The sequence below is a fragment of the Pyxicephalus adspersus genome, chromosome 10 (assembly GCF_032062135.1).
Source record: "Pyxicephalus adspersus chromosome 10, UCB_Pads_2.0, whole genome shotgun sequence".
Classification (NCBI taxonomy): domain Eukaryota; kingdom Metazoa; phylum Chordata; class Amphibia; order Anura; family Pyxicephalidae; genus Pyxicephalus; species Pyxicephalus adspersus.
This window is the reverse complement of record NC_092867.1, coordinates 28,065,423-28,092,027: the sequence shown is the minus strand read 5'-3', so window position 1 is coordinate 28,092,027 and position 26,605 is coordinate 28,065,423. Positions and strand designations below refer to the sequence as shown.

Genomic DNA, 26,605 nt, shown 5'->3' with positions numbered 1-26,605 from the left:
CTCATTTAAGTGGTTTGTGTTGTATATATTGTACTAATATGAAAATGTCCCATGTTTTACCATTGCTAGAACACATGGTTAGTTTGACCTTCTCTGTATTCATCTGTACTGCATAAATCGTTTTAAAATTGTTCATTAAATGTGTATATTCTTCTTGCAATACTTGGATGACCTGGACACGTTTGTGTTGATTCATAAGGACACTTATCACTAGTTACTTTGTAACTATATTGAATATTAATTTAGAAGTTAATATTTTGTACAAGCATCAAAGTGCATTATAAGACCTAGTTTCACACAAGCTGCATATCCTTATACTGTGCGTTGCAACACATGTGCAGAGCAACTTAATATGGTAAACAGAAGTGGACAATAACTATAAAACATTTGGAGTAACAATCTAATAAGTCAATGAACATGTGTAATATTAGAGGATATTGATTAAGGCTCTCGTGGTTCCCTTTCTTAAGGTCTGCTTTACCAGATATGATTGTTCAATCTTTGTCAGTAGTCAGTCTCCTGAGGCTCTCCAGGCTTCATCCATAGACAAGCCCTCGCTCAGCCTCAGGAGGCTAGTTGCACTATTCCAGCACACCATCACCCCTCAGACTTATGTAATCAAAGAATTGCCTCTGGGGGAACAAAGACTGGCAAATGAATAGATAGCCCAGGTGCAGACAGGTGCACGATGACAATGAGGTCAAATCAGTCCATTATCATAAAAGCGATAAGCCAGTCAGGGTGTCTAAAAGACAGAGAAAACTGGAGGCTAGTCCAGGAGAAAAACAACCAGAGGGCCAGGCAAAGCAAGAGTCAGCAATAAGTATGGGAAGGGTGTGCACCCACAGCAGGACAGTAACGGCACTCTGTCACAGACAGTGAATATTTAATCTGAGCCTACCTAAAGTAAGATGGGACTGGCAGGCTGGGTGGGAATTGCAGAGAGAAGGATATATCAGTTGGCAGGTGAGGATGGTCAGCATCCATTCGTCCCATTTATTAGTGCTGAGACAGCAGGCAAAAACAAGGCAAAGCAAGCTCTGCTGAAACTAGCTTGATGGAAGAGTGTATGCTGGAGACCTGCTGATCACCTGTGCTTGTTGACAGATGTCAATAGAAAGTCATACAAAGGGGTATGTACTTACATTCACACAATACTTAAATACAATTTCACCATTCCAAGATCCATAAACCACATTTGCACTTAAAATAAAACACAATACTTTTAGTATGCATACTCTAAATAAGGCCGCATTTTAAGATTCCTTCATTCAATAGAGCTTGAATAAAAATACATTTAGGTCCATAATAATTTGGACAGAGACAATTTTTTTCTAATTTTGATTCTGTACATTACCACAATTAATTTTAAATGAAACGACAGTTGAACTGCAGACTTTCAGCTTTAATTCAGTGGATTGAACAAAAAGATTGCATATAAATGTGAGGAACTAAAGCCTTTTTTTAACACAATCACTTTATTTCAGGGGCTCAAAAGTAATTGGAAAAAATAAAAATCTGAAATAATGTTCATTTCTAATACTTGGTTGAAAACCCTTTGCTGGCAATGACAGCCTGTAGTCTTGAACTCATGGACATCACCAGATGCTGGGTTTTCTCCTTTTTAATGCTTTGCCAGGCTTTTACTACAGCGGCTTTCAGTTGCTGTTTGTTTGTGGGCCTTTCAGTCCGATATTTAGTCTTCAGCAAGTGAAATGCATGCTCAATTGTGCTCAGATCAGGTGACTGACTTGGCCATTCAACAGTATTCCACCTTGCAGTGCACCTTCTGTATTTACTTTCATGCAGTCTTCTCTATATAGTAGACTTGGATATCGATACGCCTACCTCCTGGATAGTGTTGTTCACTTGGTTGGATGTTGTGAAGGGGTTTCTCTTCACAGAATCATTTCCATGGTGATCATCCACCACTAGAGTCTTTCGTGGACGTCCAGGTCTTTTGGCATTGCTGAGTTGCACCAGTGCTTTGTTTCTTTCTCATGATGTACCAAACTGTAGATTTTGTCACTCCTAATATTGTAGCAATTTCTCGGATGAGTTTTTCTGTTTTTGCAGCTTAAGAATGGCTTGTTTCAGCTGCATGGAGAGCTCCTTTGACCGCATGTTGTCTGGTCACAGCAAAATCAATACAAGTCCACATACAAGCGCACCCCCCCCACACACAAAATCAACTCCAGGCCTTTTATCTGCCTAATTGATAATGGCACAACGAAGGAATTGCCCACACCAGCAGATGAAATAGCCTTTAAATCAATTGTCCAATTACTTTTGAGCCCTGAAATGAAGTGATTGTGTTATAAATTGCTTTAGTTCCTCACAATCCACTGAATTCAAGCTCAGTGTCAAGGTCAGTGTCCATTACTTCATTGTATATAAATTTCTGCGGTAGCTGCATGGTGAGTATATCCAGTGCATTGAGGAAGGAATGCATAAAAGGTGTGTAAAACATTTCAGGGCTGACAGCTTTATAATTTAGGTATCTATAACTGCAGCCTATGGTTGGATATCAAGATGAAATAAAGATTAGATAGGGTTAGGAAAATGACAAGTGTAGCAGTTACCAAGTTTCTTGAAATGTTTTGAAACACCATGGAGTCAACAAAAGCCAAGGTCATGAAATGTTATATACTAAAACAGGTTAAAAAACAAATCTATCATTTAAAGCCATTTTACTTTTACAGTTGTCCTCATGGCCACAACATCACTTCTGAGTGGTCATGCTTCCCTTAGGAGGTTTTTGTGCACAGATTAGTGTACATATTTATGCACTTTTATATTTAAGTATATTGCATGCTGACTGGTGTATGCATGACACCTTCCATTCATAAGGGGTACATGGGGAGGTCCTGCATGCATCCATGTGGATCACAGCATAGGAATGTACCAGGCATCAAGCTGTGCAGCAGATACTGTACACATCTATAAAAATATTTTGTAATCTGTAGGACATTAGTTTATATGCAGCAAAATACAGAAATATAGCAGTACTTAAAATATAAATCCTGCCTGTATCTATGATGAAAGTTCCAATTAAAATAAATTCAGGTGGTAAAAGAATTCTCATTTATTTGGATTGTGGGCATAGTAAACATTTTAGCAAGAACATTATTCATTGTCTTTAGGGAAATCTAAAGGGTAGAAGACAAACAGAATTGAAATTATATTTAGCTTAAGAAATGAATTTGTAAGGAACTTTGGTGAATAGACAGATGAAATAAATTTAATAAGAAGCTCTGAGCAATTAACTAGAAGAGCTCCATTTGTATTCCGATAACATGATCACAATGTTAACTCTGGTATAAATCTGATCCATAGTAAGGAAAGTCTAATGGTGTGTTAAAAGTGGCAGTGTCATTGTACAGGTATGACCTTTTAAGAAGTGTATTTATAATTAGTTAGCTATGCTCTTACACAAAGGGATTTATAGATGAATTCCAGAAGACATTCATTGTATAAAGACTATCCATACAACAAAACTCTTACTACAATATTACGTTGTAATTGTAAATATAATGTTAAAAACATTATTTTATTGTTATGGATTTCAATGCTGAGAATTCTGAGAATTAATCCAGGGAATTGAACCATGAATTGAAACAGAATTGGACATACCATCCCACTCTGCTACTCCCACCTCATGCCTCTGAACTGAACCATCATCAAGCCACCAGGACGTCTCTACTACCTCTGCTGCTGCCATCCTGAACTGTTTTCCACCAAGCTACTCCCTGACTGATTCCTACCACACTCCTGGAATTTAACAAGATGACAATCTTCACTACAACCCATATTACAGGAGCTGCTCACATGGACTTGAGTCTCCTGCACTGCTCTTTGTACTTCTATGGATCACAATTTCCTGTCACTATGTATTGCTCACCATGCACACTCTCTGCTCCCCTATTCCCTCTCCTCCCCCCCAGTCTGTTAACCCTTTCTCTGTTTGTTCATTTACTCCCCTGCTTTCTCTGTCTATACTTCTGCTCCTTTTTTCTCTCTTACTACTTGCTGGTGACATCTCACTCAACCCTGTTCCCCCTCGGAGCCTTTCTCTTCCCTACCCTCTCACCAACATTCACCCTCCTAACCTCATTACTATCCCTACTACCTAAAAGTCCCCCCCCCCCTTCTCTGGCAGTCTTTGAAATGCCAGATCTGTGGGCAATATTTTAACCTTTATCCACAACCTTCTCCTTTCTAAATCTCTAAAATTCCTGGCTCTCACTGAAACTTGGCTTTCCTCCTCAGATTCTGCATCTGCTGCTGCTGCTCTTTCCTATGGAGGCCTGCACTGCACACATACCCCCCAAACCTGGCAACAGACCGGGGAGGGGGGGGGGGGTGCGGGTCTCATTATCTCACCTAACTGCACATACAGACTCCTCCATACCCCACCCTCCCTCATTTTCACCTCTTTTGAAGCCCACTCTGTCCGTCTTTTCCGCCCCCTATCCCTTTTTGTTGCTATTGTCTACCGCCTCCCCCGGCCCAGTCTCACAATTTCTGGACAGCTTTGCCTCCTGGCTCCCACATATTTTTTCCCATGAACTGCCCACCCTCATCCTTGGTGACTTTAATGTTGCAATGGATGAATGCAACCATCCTTCCTCAGACAAACTGCTCTCCATCACTTCTTCCTTTGGACTCGCACATATTGCTAGACACACTTTAGAACTGGTATTTTCCAAACTCTGCAACCTCTCCCACATTGACAACTCACCATTTCCCCTTTCTTATCACAACCTTATGACCTTTAACCTATCTAACTCCTGCCCCTCCCCACCACAGCCCAGACCTGGCCAATGGGAGAGAGATATCCGTAACCTTGAGCACAACTTTTTCTTAAACTGCCACCCCCACTCTCTCCAAAATCACCTCCCCTGTTCCCACTGTTCGTGCAGATGAGCACCAGTGGAGGAAATCTGGCCTCAGCGCTGACTTCATGGACTACAAAGCCAGACTACATCACTTTAACATTGAACTCACGATCACCAAGAAAAATTACTTCTTCTCTGTCGTTTCCTCTCAAGCTTCCAACCCACGCAGCCTCTTCTCAACAATTAACTCCCTCCTAAACCCCACACCTGCTCCCCCCCCACAACAACCTTCACTGCCCAAGACATAGCCACCTACTTTAGAGATAAGATTGACAAAATCAGACATGATGTCTCTGCTCACCGGGCCACTCCAACCATATCCACCCCTTCCACCTGTAAATCAACACTGACCTCCCTCAGCCCTGTTACCGTTGACGAGGTCTCCGCTCTTCTCCCATCATCTCCATCTACTACCTCTCTGCTTGACCTTATTCCCTCTGATCTACTCTGTACCCATTCCTCCACCCTGGCCCCCTCCTTAACCAAACTATTCATCCTCTCCCTTTCTACTGGTATCTACCCCTCCGCTTTCAAACATGCCATAATTCTCCCTATCCTGAAGAAACCCTCATTAGACCCCTCCTTACCTTCGAGCTACCATCCCATCTCCCTTCTCCCATTTGTTTCCAAACTCCCTGAGCACCTTGTTTTCAAAAGACTCACCGATTGCCTGAGCACAAACTCGCTACTTGACTCTCTCCAATCTGGCTTCCGAGCTTGCCCATTCCACCAAAACAGCCTTTACTAAAGTTTCCAATGACCTCATCAGAGCAAAGTCTCAAGGTAATTTTTCACTCCTCTTTCTTCTTGATCTTTCCTTTGCGTTTGACTCTGTTGACCACCCCCTCCTAACTCAAATCTTGCGCTCTATTGGTATCAGTGACACTGCTCTCAGTTGGTTTGCTTCCTATAGGTCTGACCGCGCCTTTCAAGTTTCTTTCAACGGTACTTCCTCCTCTCCCACTCTCCTCACTCGGTAGTCTCGTCTCTTCCTTTGGCTTACAATACCATCTGTGTGCTGATGACAGTCAAATCTATCTGTCCACCCTTGACTTGTCTCCCCCAGTCCTGGATAAGGTCTCATGCCTGTCAGACATCTGATTTCTGAAACTCAATCTGGATAAAACTGAGCTCATCATCTTCCCCCTCTCAAATTCCAATTCTCCCCCTGACATATTCCCAACAGTTAACAACACAGTCATTCGTCCCTCCCCTCAGGCACGTCTTGGCGTCACCTTCGATTCTTCCCTCTCATTCACCCCCCCATATGCAGAACATTTAAAGGTCCTGTCACTTTCACCTGCACAACATCTCCAAAATCCACCCCTACCTGTCCCCTGAGACCACCAAACTCCTTGTACACGCACTCATCATCTCTCGTCTGGACTACTGCAACATCCTCTTCTCTGGTATTCCACTAACCTGACTCTGAGCGATTTAGTTCTTAGCCTGAAAAAGAAAACAAATGCAGCCACCACATCTGAAGACTGATAAGCTACATGTAATACTTGTTGTTTGGTGTATTTTAATGGAAACTTGTAGTGAAATACTTATGAAGGTTGTCATTGCCAAACTTCTTGTCTCCTGGCAACTTTCTGTCTTCAATATTTTGAGGCATTGGGCCTGATTTATTAAAGTTCTCCAAGGTTGGAGAGAATACACTTTCATCAATAAACCTGGGTGATCCAGCAACCCTGGAATGGGTTTCTTCAAAATCATTTGCTATTTGCTAGCAAATGTTTTCAATCCTGGACCGGATCCATTCCAGGTTTGCTGGATCACCCAGCTTCACTGATGTAAGTGTATCCTCTCCAGCCTTGGAGAACTTTAATAAATCGGACCCATTGAAAAAAAGCAAAGTGTATGCACTGATTGAAGTCAGAATTTTAAAATGGTACTGGAACCAAAAGGGTCACAGACGAAATGTTTCCATCAACACATTTGTTTTTTTATGTAATGCAGTCCACTGTTCATCATTTTAAAATAGTGTCCTGGAAGGTGTGTTGACCCATAGTAGACAATTAGATTGATGATTTCTTTTTGTACGAATGACATTTGATAAGCAAATGTTTCAAATAATTTCTTTATTTTCAAAGATATTTTATTGCTGTCTTTATTGAATATAAAAATGGACATAAATGCTTGGGGGGCTTTTTGCCATTTTTGGCGAGCGTGCACAACATACTTGCAGTGTAAACAAAGTACTAAAAGGAAACAAAGAGTAGCAGGGAAAATGTTTTTCTTTTTTTTTGCCTAAAGAGTATTTTTTTGTGTCTTCTTAAAACCTCTTCCACTTGGTGACTCGTTGTTCTAATGAATTTACTTCATGTTTAATGTTCTTAGGGGTAGAACATTAAAAATGTTCTACCTCTTCTACCTCTATGTATGTATGCATGCCTTACAAAATCAAATGTGCCTTTTCCTATGTGCCTGTGTAAGCCTTTTTGTAGCAGTTGTATATTGTTATTGTAGATAAGCTATGTAAGATAAAAAAAAATGAGGTTGCTGTACAATGACCTGAAGATGCATGTCACATGAATGTTCATATAACAAAGAAGCATTGTCGAATCTTCAGAAATACTGTTACCTTACTTACTGTAAAGAAAATACTCTAAAGGGAGGAAAGTCAATGAATAAGTTACTTATAACATAAAAGCTGAAATGTATGAGTTACCTAGACAAAATGCTGTTTTATACTCCCTTGAGCCCATCATCTCTATTACATAGTTGAAAAGGCAGCTGATAGTGCTGCATTCTACTGTTACTGCTTTCTAACAGTTACTTATTGTGGTCAGTCTGTAGCAGGAAGTGCTGTTACTGGGAGGTTCAGGTAGGACCTCAACAACAAGCTCCCAAAAACAATAACATAAGCTATGATGCCAAACATACTGAAACATTTAGGTTTACGTACATTTTTTCAGATACAACTTTTTTGAAAATGTAAAAAAAAAGTTCCCGTATTTTGCAATATTTTATAAATGTATTTTGACTTTGACTTGTAGAGAAAGTTTTCAAGCAGATATGCGCCATTAATAAAAGGATACATTCAACATAGCCTAATGTTACTATTTGATATGGAGGACCAAATGTATGCATTGAATTACATTGTATTCTTTGTCACAACAGGAACAATCATAGTGGACAATATGCAAATCAAAGGCACTGCTGGTGGATCAAATCCTACTATAACACTCACTTTGAAAGAAAATACGGACTATTGGGTGATACTGGATCCAGTAATTCAGAGGTTATATCTCAACAGCACTGGCAGAGTTCTGAATAGAGATGTAAGTGTATTTCCTTTAAAAAAAAAATATTTGAAGAACAAAACTATTTTTTCATACAGGTTGACTTGCTAACACAGTAAAAGACACAGTAATACCTTTACCAATAACACCCATAATTTTTAATGTCTTGGTAAGACTCTGTCACCAGACCAGCAAATTCAACATATTTTAATAAAAGCTTCCCAAGAGCCCTGTGACTGCTAATAAGTGTTGTCATGTTAAATGTGATTTCAGTGCCCACAACAAACCCAAAACTGTCACTGAAGTGACACATTATACTTTGACAAATAGTTATGTAGGGAGGTAAAAGGAGGAGCAGAGGAAGTAAGCCACCCATAGAGTAAGAGGAGAGGCTTATGACATTTAAGGAGGGAAGTGGCTGTGCTAGGGAATAGATTCTCACTGGTGAAGTCAAATTTGCCTAATGAGCGTAAAAAAAATGTAAAGGTAAAATTATTATAATATAAAATGCATGTTTTTTTATGTAAATCAAAGTATGACACAATTATTCCAAATAACATTGTTGTTATAAAGGAAACACATTGGCCACTGTTATACTTACATAGTTCCAGGTTTGAGTTTTCTATTTTAGTTAGCATCAACACTCAACATAATTGACAATATAAAAACATCTAACAAAAAGATGTTTAAAACAAGAGTAATAAGTATGTGTTGTGGGTAGTATATAGTAACCAGTGGAACCCAGTCATTTCTCTCAGCCCTTTCTTTTCAATAGCAAAACTCTCAAAGAAATTATCCATGAACCAACTCTTCAATCATTTTGACAAACACCCAACATAAGACTATAAGTACTATATAGGACATATTCATGTGTACAGTAGAGGTGTGGAACCTGTGTACATATTTACACTACTGATAGAGTATCAGTACAGGATCACAAGGGGAGCCCAAAATACAGTGCACCATTTGCTACAGATCCTCGATTATATCAGTTATTAGATCAGTTATCAGCTACAGTGCAAATACATGATATAATGGTCCTTCAGGTCTCTGTGCTAGGGAGTTGGGACCAAACCCTCTGCCATCAAATAAACATACATTGTGGTCATACACGCAGTGGTCTAAATAGGAACTGGAATTTTATGTACCACTAAAATTTTAATTGTAGTTTTGTATTCCAACACAGACATGTTTTCTTCTTTGGATAAAAGTCTTTTAAAGATTCTCACCCCACTAGGTTTCTTGGTCAAATAACCCCAACAACACTAATATTCTTTAACGTATCCCAATTCCAACAACACTCGACATATTTACAAAAACCATGGCTTTCCATGTGTGTCAAGTGTCAAGTATACTAGTTTTATTTTATTATTGTTGTGGGTTATTGATTTTCTGATATATACCAATTCTAAATCCAATGCAACCCCCAAAGCAATTTTAAAAGCACATTTTCCCCATGTATACTTTAATTTGTAATTGACAGGAAAAACTACTTGCTTTTTCATTTTTTGTGGGAGTTTCTATAAAACTCCCAAACTCCTCAGACAATTTCAGCAATACCTTGTTTTGCAGCTTTGTAATTGACTCAAATGTGGCAGCCATACCAAAGTCCGCCTTAAAAGTCAAATTGTTAGGTTTGACATACTCCCTAAATAACACAAACTCTGCAATACAATGACATATGTAAATAACTATAATAACCAAATGACATTCAAGAATATTCATGAAATAGTAAATATGATTTTCACCAACCATTCACTGCAAGTAAATCAATTACTTTACTTTTAATGCTTGTTCCAGTAAAATGTTTGAATGTCACATACTACTGTTTTTTAAATATGCTTGTCTATTAGGTACTATATAGGTAATGGGTAATCTAAAAGAAACCACCAGCAAATTCTAAAACACATGGTTGGATATAGTCAATTAATTGTTTTTTGCATAGGTATGTAATCATTATGCACAGATTTGTGAATCTCTTTGATCCATGCAATCAGTGCACTGTAATAGTTACAATAATTAGTTATATGTTTTTTAGTTTTGTAAATGGGATTATTGCTTTGTGTCATCCTTATGTTAAGTAAGCAAACTATACTGTATATAGTGTGTTATTGGGGAGCTTACAACCAGTATAGGTCCCAGAACAAATAAATCCCCACACCCCAACTTGCACTGTTTTTTTACCATTGTCAGTAGATTTGTAGTAGTAAATAATCTTTTCTATTTAACCACATATAACCTCTCTGTCCACAAATCTTATGTAATTTCCTTTTAAACCCTCCCTAGCTTTTTTAATACCTTAAGCTGACCTAATATCATAGGTGGTAATTTTTTTGTCAGTTTTTTTTTGCAATATATTTGCAAATGTTAACCTACTATTTTTATTCACTCATAGGCATTAAAAAATACCTTTTCACCTGTAGTAAAAAGTAAAAAAACTATTGCTCAGTAAATCAGTTTTTTTCACTTACACAAGCAGTGTGTTCTAATAATATGTCAATGTTAAATGAGGACCTAACACTAAAATGTTAATGTCGTTGTTAATTACTGCTCAAGTGTTTAACATTTTTACAATTTACCTTGTAAGTTCTGCCAAAATGTTGTCTCTCTCCATCTGCTTGCCATGGGAAAATGTTAATCACCATGTATAAACCATGCTTTTGAGTATTTAAAATGTAGCCAAATGTATTATGATCTTTCGTTTATAGTTAATGCATGATTTAAATAAAATTCTGTGGTAGGATAGCCAGGTTTAAAAAAATACCGGTTGCTTTAAATCCATTCATCCAGAAGTTAACATGCATCCACATAAATTAAAGAGAGACTGATTTAGTTATATTAGGAATAGTTTCAAATTTTAGGATTAGAATTTAGAATTTTAAAACTGAAATATCATGCAGAATTTAATGTATGTAGCTCAGATTGCTGGATTGAAAGAATAATTACATAATATGAGATTCCTTGCATCCCTATTATCTTTCTTACAAATCCAACATTTACATCCAGTGTTAAAAAATATGCATAATTATTTGTTTTCTTTCTAGTATTTAGAGCAATATGTATATGCAATATGTTCTCATTTTTACACCGACGTTTATGCAAAGGATAAACTGCTAGCAGAATGGCAATATAGGCTTGATAGGCACTTTATTACAGGAATACATGCAGGACATTAACAGGTGAATCAACTGTTGTTTTCTTAAGTCTCTTTAGGACTCCAGGGACAAAATCTTCAGTTCATTATGAACCAAAAAAGGTTTAGACAGTTAAAAGTCAAAACTGCAAATTTTACCTTGGGATGCACACAAGAAACGCCACCCATTTTTTTCTGTCCTTTAAACAGGCTTGGCTGTAGTACACAACTTCACCCCGCTCCTTTTTTATTGAGTTATGGCGATCTGAGAAATGGGTGCCAAATGGGTTTCAAACCTACCTGGTTCAGGCTCTTTGGCATGCATAAAGTATTATATTAAAGGAAAATTACATTACTAAGACATTTTCAAAGTGATTTCTTATACTGTTTGCCAATTAAATGTGCTGGGTTAGAGGGATGACAAATAATTTAGAACAAAGTAACCTAAAGTAAAATTTCTTACAGCTGAAACATGTTAATGTGAAGATTGTATGCGCTTGTTCAATATTTTATATATTATAAACTTGCAGACTTACCTAGGAAATATTTATATGTATTACTGTATGTACCGTAAACACTTATTATTCCTGATTGTAACCCAGATTTACCCAGACTATTCTTAATTGTTTTTCAGCCGCCAATGTCCATTCAGACCTTTGGTGTTAAAATAGAATGCCGGAATTTGAAAGATGGAAGCATAATTATTCATGAAGTGCGTGTAGTTGTGAGGGACAAGAATGACAACTCACCCAGTTTTATGCAAAGTAGTTATTACACAACCGTAAATGAGGTAAGACAATTGCTTCTTTTCTGTAAATGTTATCATTCAATATGCAGAATCCTTACTATATTTCATATTATGTGTTTGCTGCAATATAAAACTGGTACCTTACTTTTGGAGCATCAAGCTTTTGTTGCCTTGCTTTAAAATAAAAGTCTAATTATAAGTAAGTATAAAGGTGTTCTAGACATTTGTTTCCTAAGAATTTTCTGTTTCCAAGCCACAATTTTTTCTACAATGTTATCTTCATATTTTTTATTCATATATTTATTTTTTCTGTAATTTCTTAATTTTCTTAACAGTTATAGATTACATTAGTTTGTGTTAAAAAAAAAAAAAAAAAATTCCCTTGCAGTGGTTACAAGGCTACACCCTCAATGCAGCAAGGGTTTTTGTAACGTCTTAAGACACTCTGAGCCTGATTTATTAAAGCTCTCCAAGGCTGGAGAAAATACACTTTTATTAGTGAACCTGGGTGATCCAGCAAACCTGGAATGGATTTCTTATAAAGTAATTTATAATTTGTTAGCAAATGTTTTCAATCTTGGACCAGATCCCCTCCAGGTTTGCTGGATCACTCAGGTTCACTGATGAAAGTGTAGTTTCTCCAGACTTGGAGAGCTTTAATAAATTAGGCCCTCTGAGTGGGGGTCACAGGCACAAAGCCATCCTCTACCATGCAGGTCCAATAGTCACACACAACTCGGATGTCAGATGGATGAGGAGCCATACTCTTCTGGGAGGGATAAGGTATGTTATCTTGCTGTTTACATTCTCTTTATGTCTAATTGAGAATGTAACCTTGCAGTGTGGAAGTAGCTGCAATGCAAGAATGATGTAAGGCCCTGGTCAGCACCAGTACTCACCAGACACCAGTCCCCCAATCTAACGCTGCAATCTTCACCTTTGGCAAGCCCCGCCCAGCCTCGGGAAACTGGTTGCGTTTCCCAGCACTCGGTTCCCAGCACATCTTCGACTTCTCCTTCGGATTCTTCATCCTACGTCACCCAACCTAGGCACGAGATTGGGTGACCAAAAATTTGCTGATCCCACTGCACATGAGAACAGCAAAATTTTCTCTTTGAGCAAAAAGGCTCCTTCTGCGCATGTCCAATATGCTTGGGCATGCGTCGATGAAGCACCCAAGAGGCTCCAGGGATGGCTGGAGTAGGTATCCTCGGAGGCTTTGTGCTCCTATTCATTCTCAACTGCCAAGGCGACCGAGATATAGGGGGCGGTGTTGCACCCTTTTCTTTAAAAACAAAAAGGTTGTTGGACCTCAAAAAAAAAAAAAAACAGAATTTTTACCTTACATAAAAGAGTTCTCTTCCTTTTTATGTAAAGTGAAAATTCTGAGTTTAGGTACGCTTTAATTCTAAAGCCCTGTACTACTGCGAGCACAGCTGCCGGAGGGAATATGCCGAGCGTGCCCTCCTGCGGTGGTACACCGCCTGGGATTGTAGGCCCAAAAGGGTGCCTCCTAACAGATGATTTAGATAATTTGAAGGGGCTTTCTAGGCTGTAATAAGCTACTAAAGCCAACGTTCCATATCTGCAATGTTGCAGAAGGAATGTGAATAGGAGATAGTACAATCTCCTCCCTTTTCCTACAGTATAGTTATTTCTCCACAAATCCGAAAAAAACCTGAAGTTTGGCCGAGACAAAAAAGACCTTTAAAAAATTCAACAATTTGAGCTTTCATTTTGTAAATAACACATTCATCAATTGTTATTTTGTATTTATTTTTAGCAAACTATTTATAATGTGTAATATTTTTCTTTATTGCACTGAAAGCGGACCTATTATTAAATTTTCTTATGTTATATAAGGTTGGCTAACCCTTTTATATAATGAAAAAAATTTTATTTTTTTTTTTTTTTTATGTTGGAAGGGGGAAACCCTTCTGTCTTCACCACCATGGCTGTGAAAACATGGAAGGGAAACATGCAGCCTTTTGGGACATATACATAGTCTCCCAGAAGGCTTCCGGCTGATTTTACCCATACACAGAAAGTCGAGTCTCCTGATCTCACGCCTGGGCAGTGTGAGATCAGGTGACATAACAAGAAAAGGGCAGTGCCTGTTGTCCAGCCCAAGATGGGGAGGCACAGGACCAATTGGACCAGGATCATGGAGGGATCATCTGCTTTCCACCTGTAAAGGTGTCTTTTTTTTTTTTTGACAGTTCCACTTTAATCTTTAATTGCACCAATTCTGCATAAATGTTTTAGTAACAATTTTTACAATTTCTAAATGTAAAGGTCAGTTTCCAAAGGTTCAGTAATCACTGATCTTGATATTTATTGCACAAATAACAGTGTAAGTAAAATGTACTCTGCATGCATGGACTGATGTTCTGTTCTCTTGTGGGTACAATGTTATTGTCATGCACTTTTTCTGCAGAGCTTGTGTAGTAGTGCAACTTTATGGGTTAAAACAGGGATCGACAAACTGTGGCCTTTAGGCCAGATACGGTAGTTTGTTACGGCCTAACGCCCCCTAGCTGCGGGTTGCCGACTGGATCGGCCAGGGGGCGTTAGGAACTACCGGAGCCACTGGAGCTCCGGTGCCGCCTCCTTGCTGTGACTCCCCTATTTACTGCGGCCGGCGTTGATACTTCCGCCGCCGTGGTAAATAGGGAAGGCTACCCGAAGGGAAATCCCTCTCCTCCGCAATGCATACGGAGGAGAGGGATTTCACTTCAGGGGGCGTTCCCTGGTGGTGGGCGGGGCCATTGGGGCGGGATTCAGAGTCTGGCCCAATGTACTCCCGCCCACCCCATAAATAGCCTAATAGCCATAAAAGTTTGCCTACCCCTGGGTTAAAACACTGCTAAGGCAAAGGAAAGTACAGTAGTTTACAATTTGGAAAAAATTACTGTTTCCATTTGAACTATTACAACACAGCAAAGTTAAGACAGTTGGGTGTGATGTATAGCACCTCTTAGATGTATTAGCTACTAGTTTAAATGCATGTTAGTAAACATGCAGAATACAGAAATTTTTATTTTGGCCATAGAGATGTGGTATTTGAATTGTAGTTTTTCTTATCACAGGTTATAAATAATGAGCTTACTTTGTATGCAGTTATATTTTTAAATAAAACAAACACAGCTGTGCTGTTTAGAAAGATGATCATAACCAAGTTAGTTATGGAAATTTACCAACAGGCTCAGACATCTCATTCAATTCCTGTCTCACGTCTAATCCAACAGAGTGGCACGTATTCAAAACAACTTTTATCTTTATTAAATATCTTGGGTAAAATCACTATTTAATGACATTGAATGCCTTTCACGCAAATCATTTTGTAAAATAATTATAGAAGACTATTTAAGTTAAGTATGTGGATGAAGCATAGTTAATTAGTTCCCTTACTTAAAATCATTTAGTAAATCATCTCTTTGTTTCAATTTCAAAATAATTTACCAAAGACAAAAAATTAGAATAGCTATATCTAGATATGAAAGGGGCTTTCCACTGAGATTTGAAAATTTGTCATTGTATATACGAGGCCATCACACTGTGTGAATTCCTTAGGTAACCTGTAATCTGGTGTTCTCAGAATACTAAACTCTGCCTGTATTAGTCTTTTTGAAGGCCCTGCAACTATGCACACCTAAAATAAATCCTCCCATTTTACCATGTTATGTTTTTATCCTCAGTCCTTAATTTAATCATTGCAATTTTTAATTAATTATTTCCCACTGGAACCCAAAGTTGGTTTGGTTTATTAACAACGAATAAGCTGATTGTTCAAGTTAATTTATTGGCTTAGGAGACATGGTGGACAACCACTAGTAACACATCACACTCTCATTAAGTTTGTGTATGCAGCAACACTGATCCTAGTACTGTTAGCCTTCCAGTAACATAAAGGTTAAACATAATGAAAAGGACTGTTTAAAGGTTGATGTGGTGGTGATAGGTTGTAGACTTGGGAAATATTTTCTTATGACCGCTCCTGATTAAATAGGTATGTATGTAAAAAATTACATAGATGGTACAATTTGCTGCTCAGATAAAATGTATCTAACTTTATTACATAATTAGTAGTAGCTGAGCATAAGAAAAGTTTTCATACAGTTAAAGTTAATCTAAATTCTAACAAACAGATGCAGGTCCTTCCTTTGGCAATCTTTTCTCTCTTCTGTTTTGACATTGACAGTATAGCTCAGCTGCAACACTATAAGAATATCTGCTGAATTTAACAAAAGTATAGTCAACGGACGAGTTAAACCTAGTTTTTTGGAGAATTCATATAGTTGAAAGAAAGAAAGTCAAGCAGCACCTTTAAATTTTAAAAGGACTGTGTCCTAATGTATGGTTAATAATTATAATGTTCTAGCTTCCAACAATTTATTAAATTGCCTTTAGATATATTACAGTAAAAGTTGTTTGCCAACTCCAACAACTATGATACTACACACGTGATCTTATAATGTTTCCTTACCCAACATATGAAAAAGTAAAACATTTCCTGAGGCAAAACTGTGTGTGATTTTTTAAATTGGCAATGACTACCAACTATGGCAAAACATTATTACACAATTTTGCAACAGCATATATTATGTCAAGATATCAAGATATTCAAGGCTGAAAGTACTGTAAATATCTTTTTTTATACCTGTGTCTTTGTAGTATTGTATTTTGATTGTTGAGCACAGCTTATCAAAAACGGAATCTGTTAAAAAAAAAAAAAAAAAAAGCCATGTTTAGATTGTCAGTGAGGTAGCAGTGCAGTAGACACTGAACCAATGAACCATTGACAACCAATGACAATGAACCACTGCCCTGGGAAAGGAATCGTACATGTGGCATGTACCCACTTGTTGCCACAAGTCTGAACCTGCCATAAAGGTTAGACTGATGCTAATCTAGGTAATAGCACTTATATGCTGTAGTCTTGACACCGCAATGATAGGGTGGCAATTCTAATATTTCCAGTGTCACCACACGTGTTCACTAAATATGTAGCACTCCAATAATAGCAGTGGTCATTTTTCTCCACTAAGAGGCAGGTTGAGATAAACGCCTGTCCTACCTACTGGGAATTTTTCAGAAATTTTTCAGAAATTCAGAAGAAAATCCACCGGTGTCATGTGCCTCTATATCACTTAATATCATTCAAGTTAACATTTTTACAATTTATATTTTTAACATTTGTACTAAGGAAAAGGGTTCTTCTGCAAAACTATTTCTTTATTCTGGTGTATTTGTGCAGTTTTTTTTTTGTATATACATTTTATAATACTTTTGTATTTATGCGTGAAAATTTGCATAATGAAATCTTTAAAAATAAAACTACCTCTGGGTACATTCAACTATAATAATTTTTTCACATATTTATCACGTTAATATTTTTTTCTGCATGTATAATAAAACACTCGACCGTTTAAGTTTATATTTATACACATACCTAGAAAAATTATTATAGCAATTGTTCCTCACTTTCTTCCTGTCTATGCCTTCTTTGTTTAAACAAGGCTAAAGATTCTGTTTGAGAAAGATAGACTTGTGATAGGGTTCTTCAAAAAGGTGTACACTAAAGCATTTAGGAGCCCTTAAATCAATGAAGCACTTTAGTTTGGAAATGCAAAGAGAATACAATATGAGCCAGGATTACAGGCTACCATTTCACATTATAGAAAGAGCATTTATACATTAAATAAACATAATCTTTACCTTATATTCTAGTCTGACAAAGATCAAATGGTAAACCCCTGAGCACAAGTAAACCTTCCAGTGTGGGATACATAAATGAACTCCTAAATGCCAAGCATATGGCCAATGTATGCAACTTGTTAAAGGTTGTACAGAAATTGACATTGACCACTAAATGATGGATATATTTTAAAGCTACCAAATTCTGGCATAATTTTTATTTTAATAACGACAATAATGTCAAATGAAATTAAACTATATCTATTTATGAATTAATAGTTTTTTATTTACCTACAAGGCAACCAAGGCATGTGACTGGGGTTCACTGGGTGTGCACTAAAATTGCTTAAAAAGGTAAATTTGTTGCACGATAGCATAAAGCATCCAGGGCAACAAATCTGTCAGGAAAAGGTGCTAAGCGCATAAATTTATTTTCATTTCCAACTTGCCTGCCATTCCTCACTAATTTTTTAGACTTTCTTCCTGTTCAAAACTACTTATCTTTGGGGACATAGTATGCTCATACTTGTTCTCAATCTCTGCCAATACATTGGAATAACATGGTGGTTAGCACTGATCTCATCACCAGTATGGGTTTGTTTACATCAACATCTAGTTTGTATGTGAGCCTCAAAGACTGAAGCTGAGGTCCCTGGTCTTATTTGTTAAAAATTATTGGTTTGATTAAAAAAAGTATTGTTTCTCTAAGTGTGCCTTGCACAATGGGCCTGATTTATGAAAGCTCTCTGGGCTGGAGAGGATACACTTTCATCAGTGAAGCTGGGTGATCCGGCAAACCTTGAATGTATTTCTTCAATGTAATTTGCTATTTGTTAGCAAATGTTTTGAATCCTAGACCAGATCCATTCCAGCTTTGCTGGATCACCCAGCTTCACTGATGAAAGTGCATCTTCTCCAGCCTTGGAGAGCTTTGAGGACCCACACATTGGTCTGTGTAATATTGACAATCCAAAAATCTATATGGACAGGTGTTCATAACAACAGATGAAATGAATGAAAATTGTGTGTTTGCTGTAAAAATGGTTAATCTGTATAAAAACTTAGCTACAAAATATTCAGCTATAAACTGTAACGTGTTAATGATCACGTTATTTTATTTTTTAGAATTCTTGGTGGATTTAAGTAATGGAAGTTTTAATACAAATGTATTTTTTTTCAGTTCTGCACCTTTAAATTACCCAATTTGTTCTTTTATTTCCAGTAAATAAAGTGCCTGCTGAGGTATATAATCTTGAAAGTGCACAGTTGACAGTGACAAACTAATAGAACTCCCTACCAATCTACTTTTCCTAATGGGATACTCTTGATTGGGTAATTTATTAACCTTAATAAACTAATTCTATTCTAATAAATTACATATTAAAATAACTTAACTGAGGTGCCCAAATTATATCTGGCAAGCATCATTCATTTCAAACAACCAGGGACCAAAAAAAAAATTAGGTAATCACCTTGCAAGCACTCTACTTTAGTTTCTTTAAACAAGAAAGAAAATCATATTCAGACAAAAAAAACAGTAAAGAAAATAGAGAGATTTTTTCATGTAAGCAACCAGATTGTAGTTTTCAAATTTTCTAATATATGTGAGTTAGAAAAAGGAAACAATGAGGCATTCTGTTGAATACTATAGGTATTAAATAATTTTTCCATTCCCTAGTGAGTGAAGTCCTTAATCTTTTAGGGTTGCCCGTGTGAACATATAGTTTTACTGACCACTAAATTGTGTTTTATCTAGTCAGAAACATGTTGCAATTACTGACTCATGGGGTCTAATTTATTAAAGCTTTCCAAGGCTGGAGAGGATGCACTTTCATAAGTGAAGCTGGGTGATCTAGCAAATATGGCATGGTTTTCTTCAAAGGCATTTGCTATTTGCTTGCAAAAGCTATCAATCCTGGACCAGATCCATTTCAGATTTGATGGATCACAAAGATTCAACTGAAAGTGTACGGTCTCCAGTCTAGGAGAGCTTTATTAAATCAGGCTCATAAATGTAGAATAGTATCAACACTGCTGTGCTTTTTATTTAGAACATTTTCATAAAAAAGGATGGAATGCTACAAAGGCTCAGGCTCAGGAGTTTTTTTCTTTGCTTAAGTACAACTAGTAGCGGTCAGCTGAGCTTCACCTCATTCACTAAGATAGGTAAAAGATTCTTTGCAAGGGGTTCCTTAACTTTGCTAAGTGAACAGCCTATTTGCCTTTAGGCATTTTTTTTGCAACAAAAATATCTTCTTATCTCAGCTCTAAACAGACACACTGCTGCTTAGTATTAATGGAGATTTCAATTCAGTCCTTATTTCACAAAAATGCAATTTGCCCTTTGGCAGCAACTCTACAGACTCCCATCTTTTTCCTGACTCAAACAGAACTGTTAATTTAAAACCAAGAGACTCCCATTAGAACACTTGCTGTGTATAAGTGAGTCTAATCTCAGATTGTGCACTAAACCCCTGTGGTTTACAGCACAGTCATAGCACCCCAACAGTACTACCAACTGTTCCCATTCAACCAAATGAAAATAGTTGGAAACCACTGGGCCTGATTTATGAAAGCTTTCCAAGACTGGTGAAGATAGACACTCATGGGAGAACCTGAGTGATCCCGTAAACCTGAAATGGATCGGATGCAGACTGAAATAATGTGACAAGTAATAGTAAATTAATTTTAAGTCAATTCCATGTTTGCTGAATCTGAGCCACAGCTGAGAAAGTTCCACAGTCTGTACAGTGTGTCCAAGTCCTATCCAGGACTAAGCCCTGGGACTGTTAGTTATAAAAAAAAAAAACCAAAATGTTTTTCTTGTTTTCCTCTTTTTTTTGGTATACTAAAAGGACAGCTACTTGATGTAGCTGGCAAGTTTGAAGTGACAGATTTTGAAGTATGACCTATCAAAAGAATCCTTTACATTTCAATATGAACTTTTTTCCCAGAACACATTCGGTAAACAGCGAAGGTCATAAAAGTCTGTGCTCTAGCCTCTGAAGCATAGCTATTATTTTGGAAATGTTATTTTATTTGTGTTGTACAGTGTTCAGTCTTCAGCAACCTTTGTTTTTTATGCAGAGAACTTTTTCCACTTGGATCCGGTGTGTTATATATGCAGTTTGTAATTACTTCAGAAATGCTGCTCAGGTGAATTCATGAATAGTTACTTTATTTTCTGTTTCTAAACCTCAGGAAAAACAAAATCATTATTAAAAAAAAACCTATAGGAATAGTTGATTACCTGTGTCTGCCCTCTGATTGGTAGAAAGCCTATAGGGCTTCCAGATTTTATATTATGCGACCCAAAGGCTCTGTTACATAATGAGGACCTCTAAAGTAGTTTGATTTTGAGAAACAAATACTAGTGACCTTCAGTGCAGTAATAGACCTCACTGTCCATGCAGTTTCATTACTTGCTAACTGAATTTAATGTCTGTTTTTGCTCATAAAGCTTACACTTCTATTATTGCTTTTTGTTTTCATTTTGAAAAAATATGCCAGTTTCATTTAGCCATCAGCATAACATTTGGCCAGGCTGTTAGAGCATTTAATTGCTAACAGATTACGGTACTATGAGGGAAATAACTTTGATTATATATTTGCTTGCAAAGTCAACACTGGCACAAAAGTTGAGTATTTTTATTCTGCCAAAGCACCACATAACTAAACTAAATTGACTAAATTGGCCTGTCAGTCCTCTAGGAAAAATACCCTTTCAGAAAAAAGCCCTAATAGAATACATTGAATTATGATTATTTTGTTTTTATGTCAAAACATCTGAGATATCTGTATGTTTCTCAAAATGCTAATCTAGTTTTTTATGAAAAACACTACTTCAATACATATTGTGATATGTATGTATATCAATACATATTGCATTTTCTGATTTTTACTGGTTTGCATAAAAGGGCTTGTGCTTGAAGTTTATTTTGACCCTACTATTTGAAAGCCCCTAAAACTACACACATGAAGAAACACCTCCACAAAACCACATTCTTCTTGTAATAACATCATTTTCAATAGTATCAAAAATATGGTTAGAAAGTGATATGCCTATCACCAAAGTATTTTTTATAACCTTTCTCCCTAATATTTAAACCCAAGTCTCTCTCAGGTTTACCCTTATTAAAATAATTCATCATGCTATATCTCATAATTATACCGTATTATCTTCAAAGGGAATCTCAGAATCTGTCATCTCCCAGACTTTATGTGAAAACATATGCAAAACATAAAACAGGTAGCTTAGTCTGGTTAGGATTTACCGTTTTAATAATGGTCATTCCTGGTATCCACATTATGTTCTTTACTGAAAAGGGTACAAGTTTTTCCATGTGACCCAAAATCTGACTTGGCTTGCCTATGCCGTCTTAGAATAGGCCACAGTTTAAAATCAATTACATGCTGTAAATACTCTTTTCATAGCTTATTATGCTCTATTAAGATTTATCCCACATTGTAAATTCTTTTTTAGAGGTGTCCATTTTTTCGCTTTGTTTCCTTGTGTTTAGACACAGGTTATGACTTGACTCCTGATATCACCCAGTTTGCAAAGTATACTAGAAAATTGTCAGTTCTTTCCTTTGTAGAAAGGAGTTCAGTATTTCTGCTCTCTCTTGACCCAACCCCATTTGTGGCTGCTGCTAAAAAGGTTTCCATTGTTCATTTCAAGTTCTTTAATGTTTTTAATGTACTAATATTAACTTTGATATGACTTGTGATCTACCTTTGGTGCAACCATTTTACTTCTTTGTACACTGGGGTCTTGTTTTGTTGCTTTGGAGCCTAATTTTTTCCGGAAAGTTATAATATTTTTATTAACTGCTAAACATAATAACAATGGCTAAGTTTGACTGTTCATGCATAACATTGACCCTGTGTATTACTGGGTTGAAACGAAACTAGCTAGCTATTTCTCACCTATCTTCATTCTATTGCAGGGTGACAACATCTTCTTTCTTCTCTTCTTCCTAAGAATAATCTTCAGCCACCTTGATTGGCTGTGCCAGGATGACATAGCTCCCATGTAGGCATGCAGGAGTTTATTAATTCCCATTACATGCAAGGGAAGGCAGGATTGCTAGGTTTACCTGGCAAGCAATTCTGAGCTGCACATGATTTAACAACTGGGCAGTGAACATATATATTTGAAGGTTTATATATTTAACAGTTCTTTCACAGTTCCAGGAGAATATGAGATGGCGTACATTCCAAGGTTCATGAGATTCTTATACTTATATTAATTGAATAGGTTATTTTGAAAACAAAAGTAGTGTACACACTTTCATTCATTGTCGCTGGAAACAATCTTTTGTTGTTGATTAGAGTGCCAGATGAACAAGCGAGCACTGTACGCACTGCATGTTCTGCTCTATGGAGAGTGGAGCAGGGAGAACGAGCGAGCGGCACTGTGCTCTCTTCCTCTCACGTGTATTGCAGTTGTTCCCAGTTGGTTGACCATGGATCTGTCAGGAGGGATCCATGATCAAGGTCAGACGACCTCTGTACACAAATCAGATTTTTGCCAAGATGAGCCCAACCGTTCATATATGCCGAGAATCATCTTATGTGTGTACAGAGCTTACAAAAAGAATTCTAACATCAGTCAAATAACTTTTTTAGCATTCATAACAATAACGATTTCTGAATAAAACAATAATTTTTTATCTCATTTCCTTGAGGTAAATTGTAATGTAAAATAATATATGCTATTGTATTGTGCAATATTATATAGCATGTTTTTCAAATATGTTATCAAGTTTTAGTTGCATAGGGGAAAGCTCACAACAGGTAAGCGAGCATATACTTATGATAACCATTTTTTCAAGGACTTGGATTAGAAAAAGAATGCAAAGAATTAGGTTTTCCATTCTAAAAAGTTTGTCAACATTTGTCAATGTTTGTTCAAATGTCCTTTACATGAAGTGAGATGTGCAAGTGTAATTTGAATATTTATAACAGCACAAAGACTTTCAGTACACAACATTACTATCTTCAAGGAAATCCTTTCTTTTACTGTTATTTTGTCAGGGTTCTAGAGAGAATATAGAGAGAAGAAAATATTTTTCTGAATAAATTTGTTCAAAGTAAACAAACTAAATATTTTAAAGTCTTGTGGCATATACTATGACCTATATTTATGATTTTGTTTTTTTGTCTATAACAAAGGTATACATTTGTAAGTAATGCTTAAATGCCAAAAACATGTAGAAAACATACACACAGATACCTATTAGTTCTTTTTGAGTTTGCTTTACTATTTACTGTACCTAAATATCTAAAAAGTTCTAGTTCCACAAAATTTAGAAAAGACTGCAGAGAAGATCCAATAACCTTTGTTAAACCTACATTCACTTTTCTGAAAGATATCAGCACAAGAGTTTTTTTTTTCTTTTCTTTTTCTCATGCTCAATGCATTGAGAGATCATGGTATGTCTTCAAAATATAATAGTCTTTCCTATGACTTCCTACTGTTCAACCAAATAGCTTTTGCTGGTTCCAGCTCTCCTCCACTGCTTGGAGTTGATTCTAAATGTCAAGGTCTAATATATTCTGTAATCTGCTTGCTTCTTGCATGTATATTTCAAAGTTCATTTACCAACTAACTGAAGACAATGAAAACAGTGTGTCTTCTGTTTTATTTTCATTTTTTTAAATGTGTATATCACTTGACATGCTTACTGTGCAGCAGTGTAATAAATAAATAAATAAAAAGTTGTTTTTCTTTCTGGGTCATAGTGGATCACTGGTTGTACAAATTTACCCCCCCTTGACAAAATCACATTTATTTACCTCTTTTTTTTTTGTTTGTTTCTTAAAAAAATAGTTTGCTTTAGATACTTTTATTGCTAAGGTTTACTAGATAATGAGAAAGGATGTGGGCACAAAATATTGCTTTCAAAGAAATTTGAAATAGCTTGAATGTTATGTTGGCATTATATTATTTATATACTCATTTAGACATTAATACAACTTATATTTTTTTTGTTAGTTAACACCAGTTGGAACCACGATTTTTAATGGATTTGCAGATAAAGGGGCTACAGACATTGATGATGGTCCCAATGGCCAGATTGAATATTTTATCCAATACAACCCAAATGACGTGGTAAGTATACTTCTGTTGTTTCAAATTGTAGTTATTTATAAGTGAAATGTTTTTATGCATACCTTCCACTGCAGGGGTGCTTTCCACTGTGCTTATAGAGTTTTATTGCCTGGTTAGCACACTCAGGCAAGTACTCACTTTCCCTCAGGTTACGTAGGCCTATCTCCCTAAACCACATCTGACATCAGGCTCCCTTTTATTGGGTTTTGAATGTGGTGCTAATCCCTCTCCAAATTCTTTCCTGGGAAAGGGATAAAGTGCTCACCCATTCTATTTAATAAACTCTGGACCTGGATCCCAAAGAAACTGTAAAGCTTCATTACTACCATGAACCACAGCCACACCCAGGTCCTTCAACCTTTTCCCCAGGTAAAATAGAGGAGGTTGCTGCTAAAAACCTGCTACATTTTGGCCTCACAAACCTCACAGTGCTACACTGCATACTAGTGCAGCTCTGTAAAAGCGAAATAATTGAATTATAGAGTTTACAGAACTGCTCTGGTATGGAGATAAATATAAACTTCTTTTATATTATTTTAAGCAATCAAGAGAATTTGACCTAGGATATGTTCTACAAATTTGGGTGTTGCCAAACATCAGCTTTAAGGAATTCACTTTTCCAATGCTAAAATATCATTTTCTTCTTTGTGATTTAGGAATGTCAGTAGTATCACAGTTTACAGCACAATGAAGAGCCTTTAAAGTAAATAAAATTAAAAACAGAAAAAGTACAGGGTTTTATACGTGTGAATTTTAAAGGCCCTTTGCCCTGTGCTGTAAGGCATTCTGTTGCTTTTGACTATGACAGGTAGTAATCAAACCCTTGTTGTCAAGAGCTGACTGACAAACCAACATTAGCTTCATTGTGTTTAATCCTTGTGAAATATAGCATCTGTATAAAAAAATAGAAATATTCACTATTCCAACACACGTTGCCCTGTTAGAGGTTTGCTTTTCAACATTGTGCTGTTCCGTTTAAGGGATATATATTTAAACTGAGAGGAATAAGGAACAGTAAATCCAGCTATGTGTCTCTTCCATGCTTTTGATATATTTCCAGTGGTATAGGGGGCATCTCATCAATGTATTGGTAAAGAATCAACATGCAACTGCAAAGCCCAGTAAAACAACATCATTTGCAGACTGCAAGTCCATTAATTAAAGTATTGCATACACCCGAGTATAAGTTGATCCGAGTATAAGCCGAGGTACCCATTTTTACCTTGGAAAAAAACAACTTTCCCACAGCCAAGGGTGGGAAATGCTACAGCTACTGGCAAGTTTCACTTCTACAAGGTTCACTTCCTAATTTTTTTTAAGTTAAGTTAATTGGCTTACCACAAAAAAATTTACCTTAGACTACATTATTGACTTATGACTATGGTTAAGGACATTAGATTGTGAGCCTCTTTGAGGGACAGTTAGTGACATGACTATGGACTGGTTACTTGCACTATGTTAATTGTACTATGTACAGCGCTCTGTAATATGTTGACGCTATAAAAATAATGAGTAGTAATAATTATCAGATGATTAATAATATATGATTAATAATTAATCATTAATATATGAATAGTTACTAATCATATATTCATCTGATAAGTTATGCACCATTAATTGATATAACTTACTTTTAAACTTACTTTACTTCTTTTTTCCTGGCTCCCTGTTACTGCTTTTGCATCTAGTCCCATGTCCCACATGTAAGCTTACGGAAACATGTCGGACAGGGGACTACTATCGGCGAGGGACTCTCTCAATTCC

At 36.7% G+C, this 26,605-nt stretch overlaps 1 protein-coding gene across 3 annotated transcripts in view; it reads left to right on the top strand.

The window, feature by feature from the left end:
- Positions 1-26,605, top strand: part of LOC140338838 (protocadherin-15-like) — a 548,986-nt gene that overhangs the window by 210,898 nt on the left and 311,483 nt on the right. For all 3 annotated transcript variants that reach the window (XM_072423159.1, XM_072423158.1, XM_072423157.1), the window contains 3 exons: positions 8,025-8,185; positions 11,914-12,069; positions 24,725-24,841. In XM_072423159.1, the coding sequence (XP_072279260.1) occupies positions 8,025-8,185; positions 11,914-12,069; positions 24,725-24,841 (434 nt within the window). The remainder of the gene's footprint in view (positions 1-8,024; positions 8,186-11,913; positions 12,070-24,724; positions 24,842-26,605) is intronic.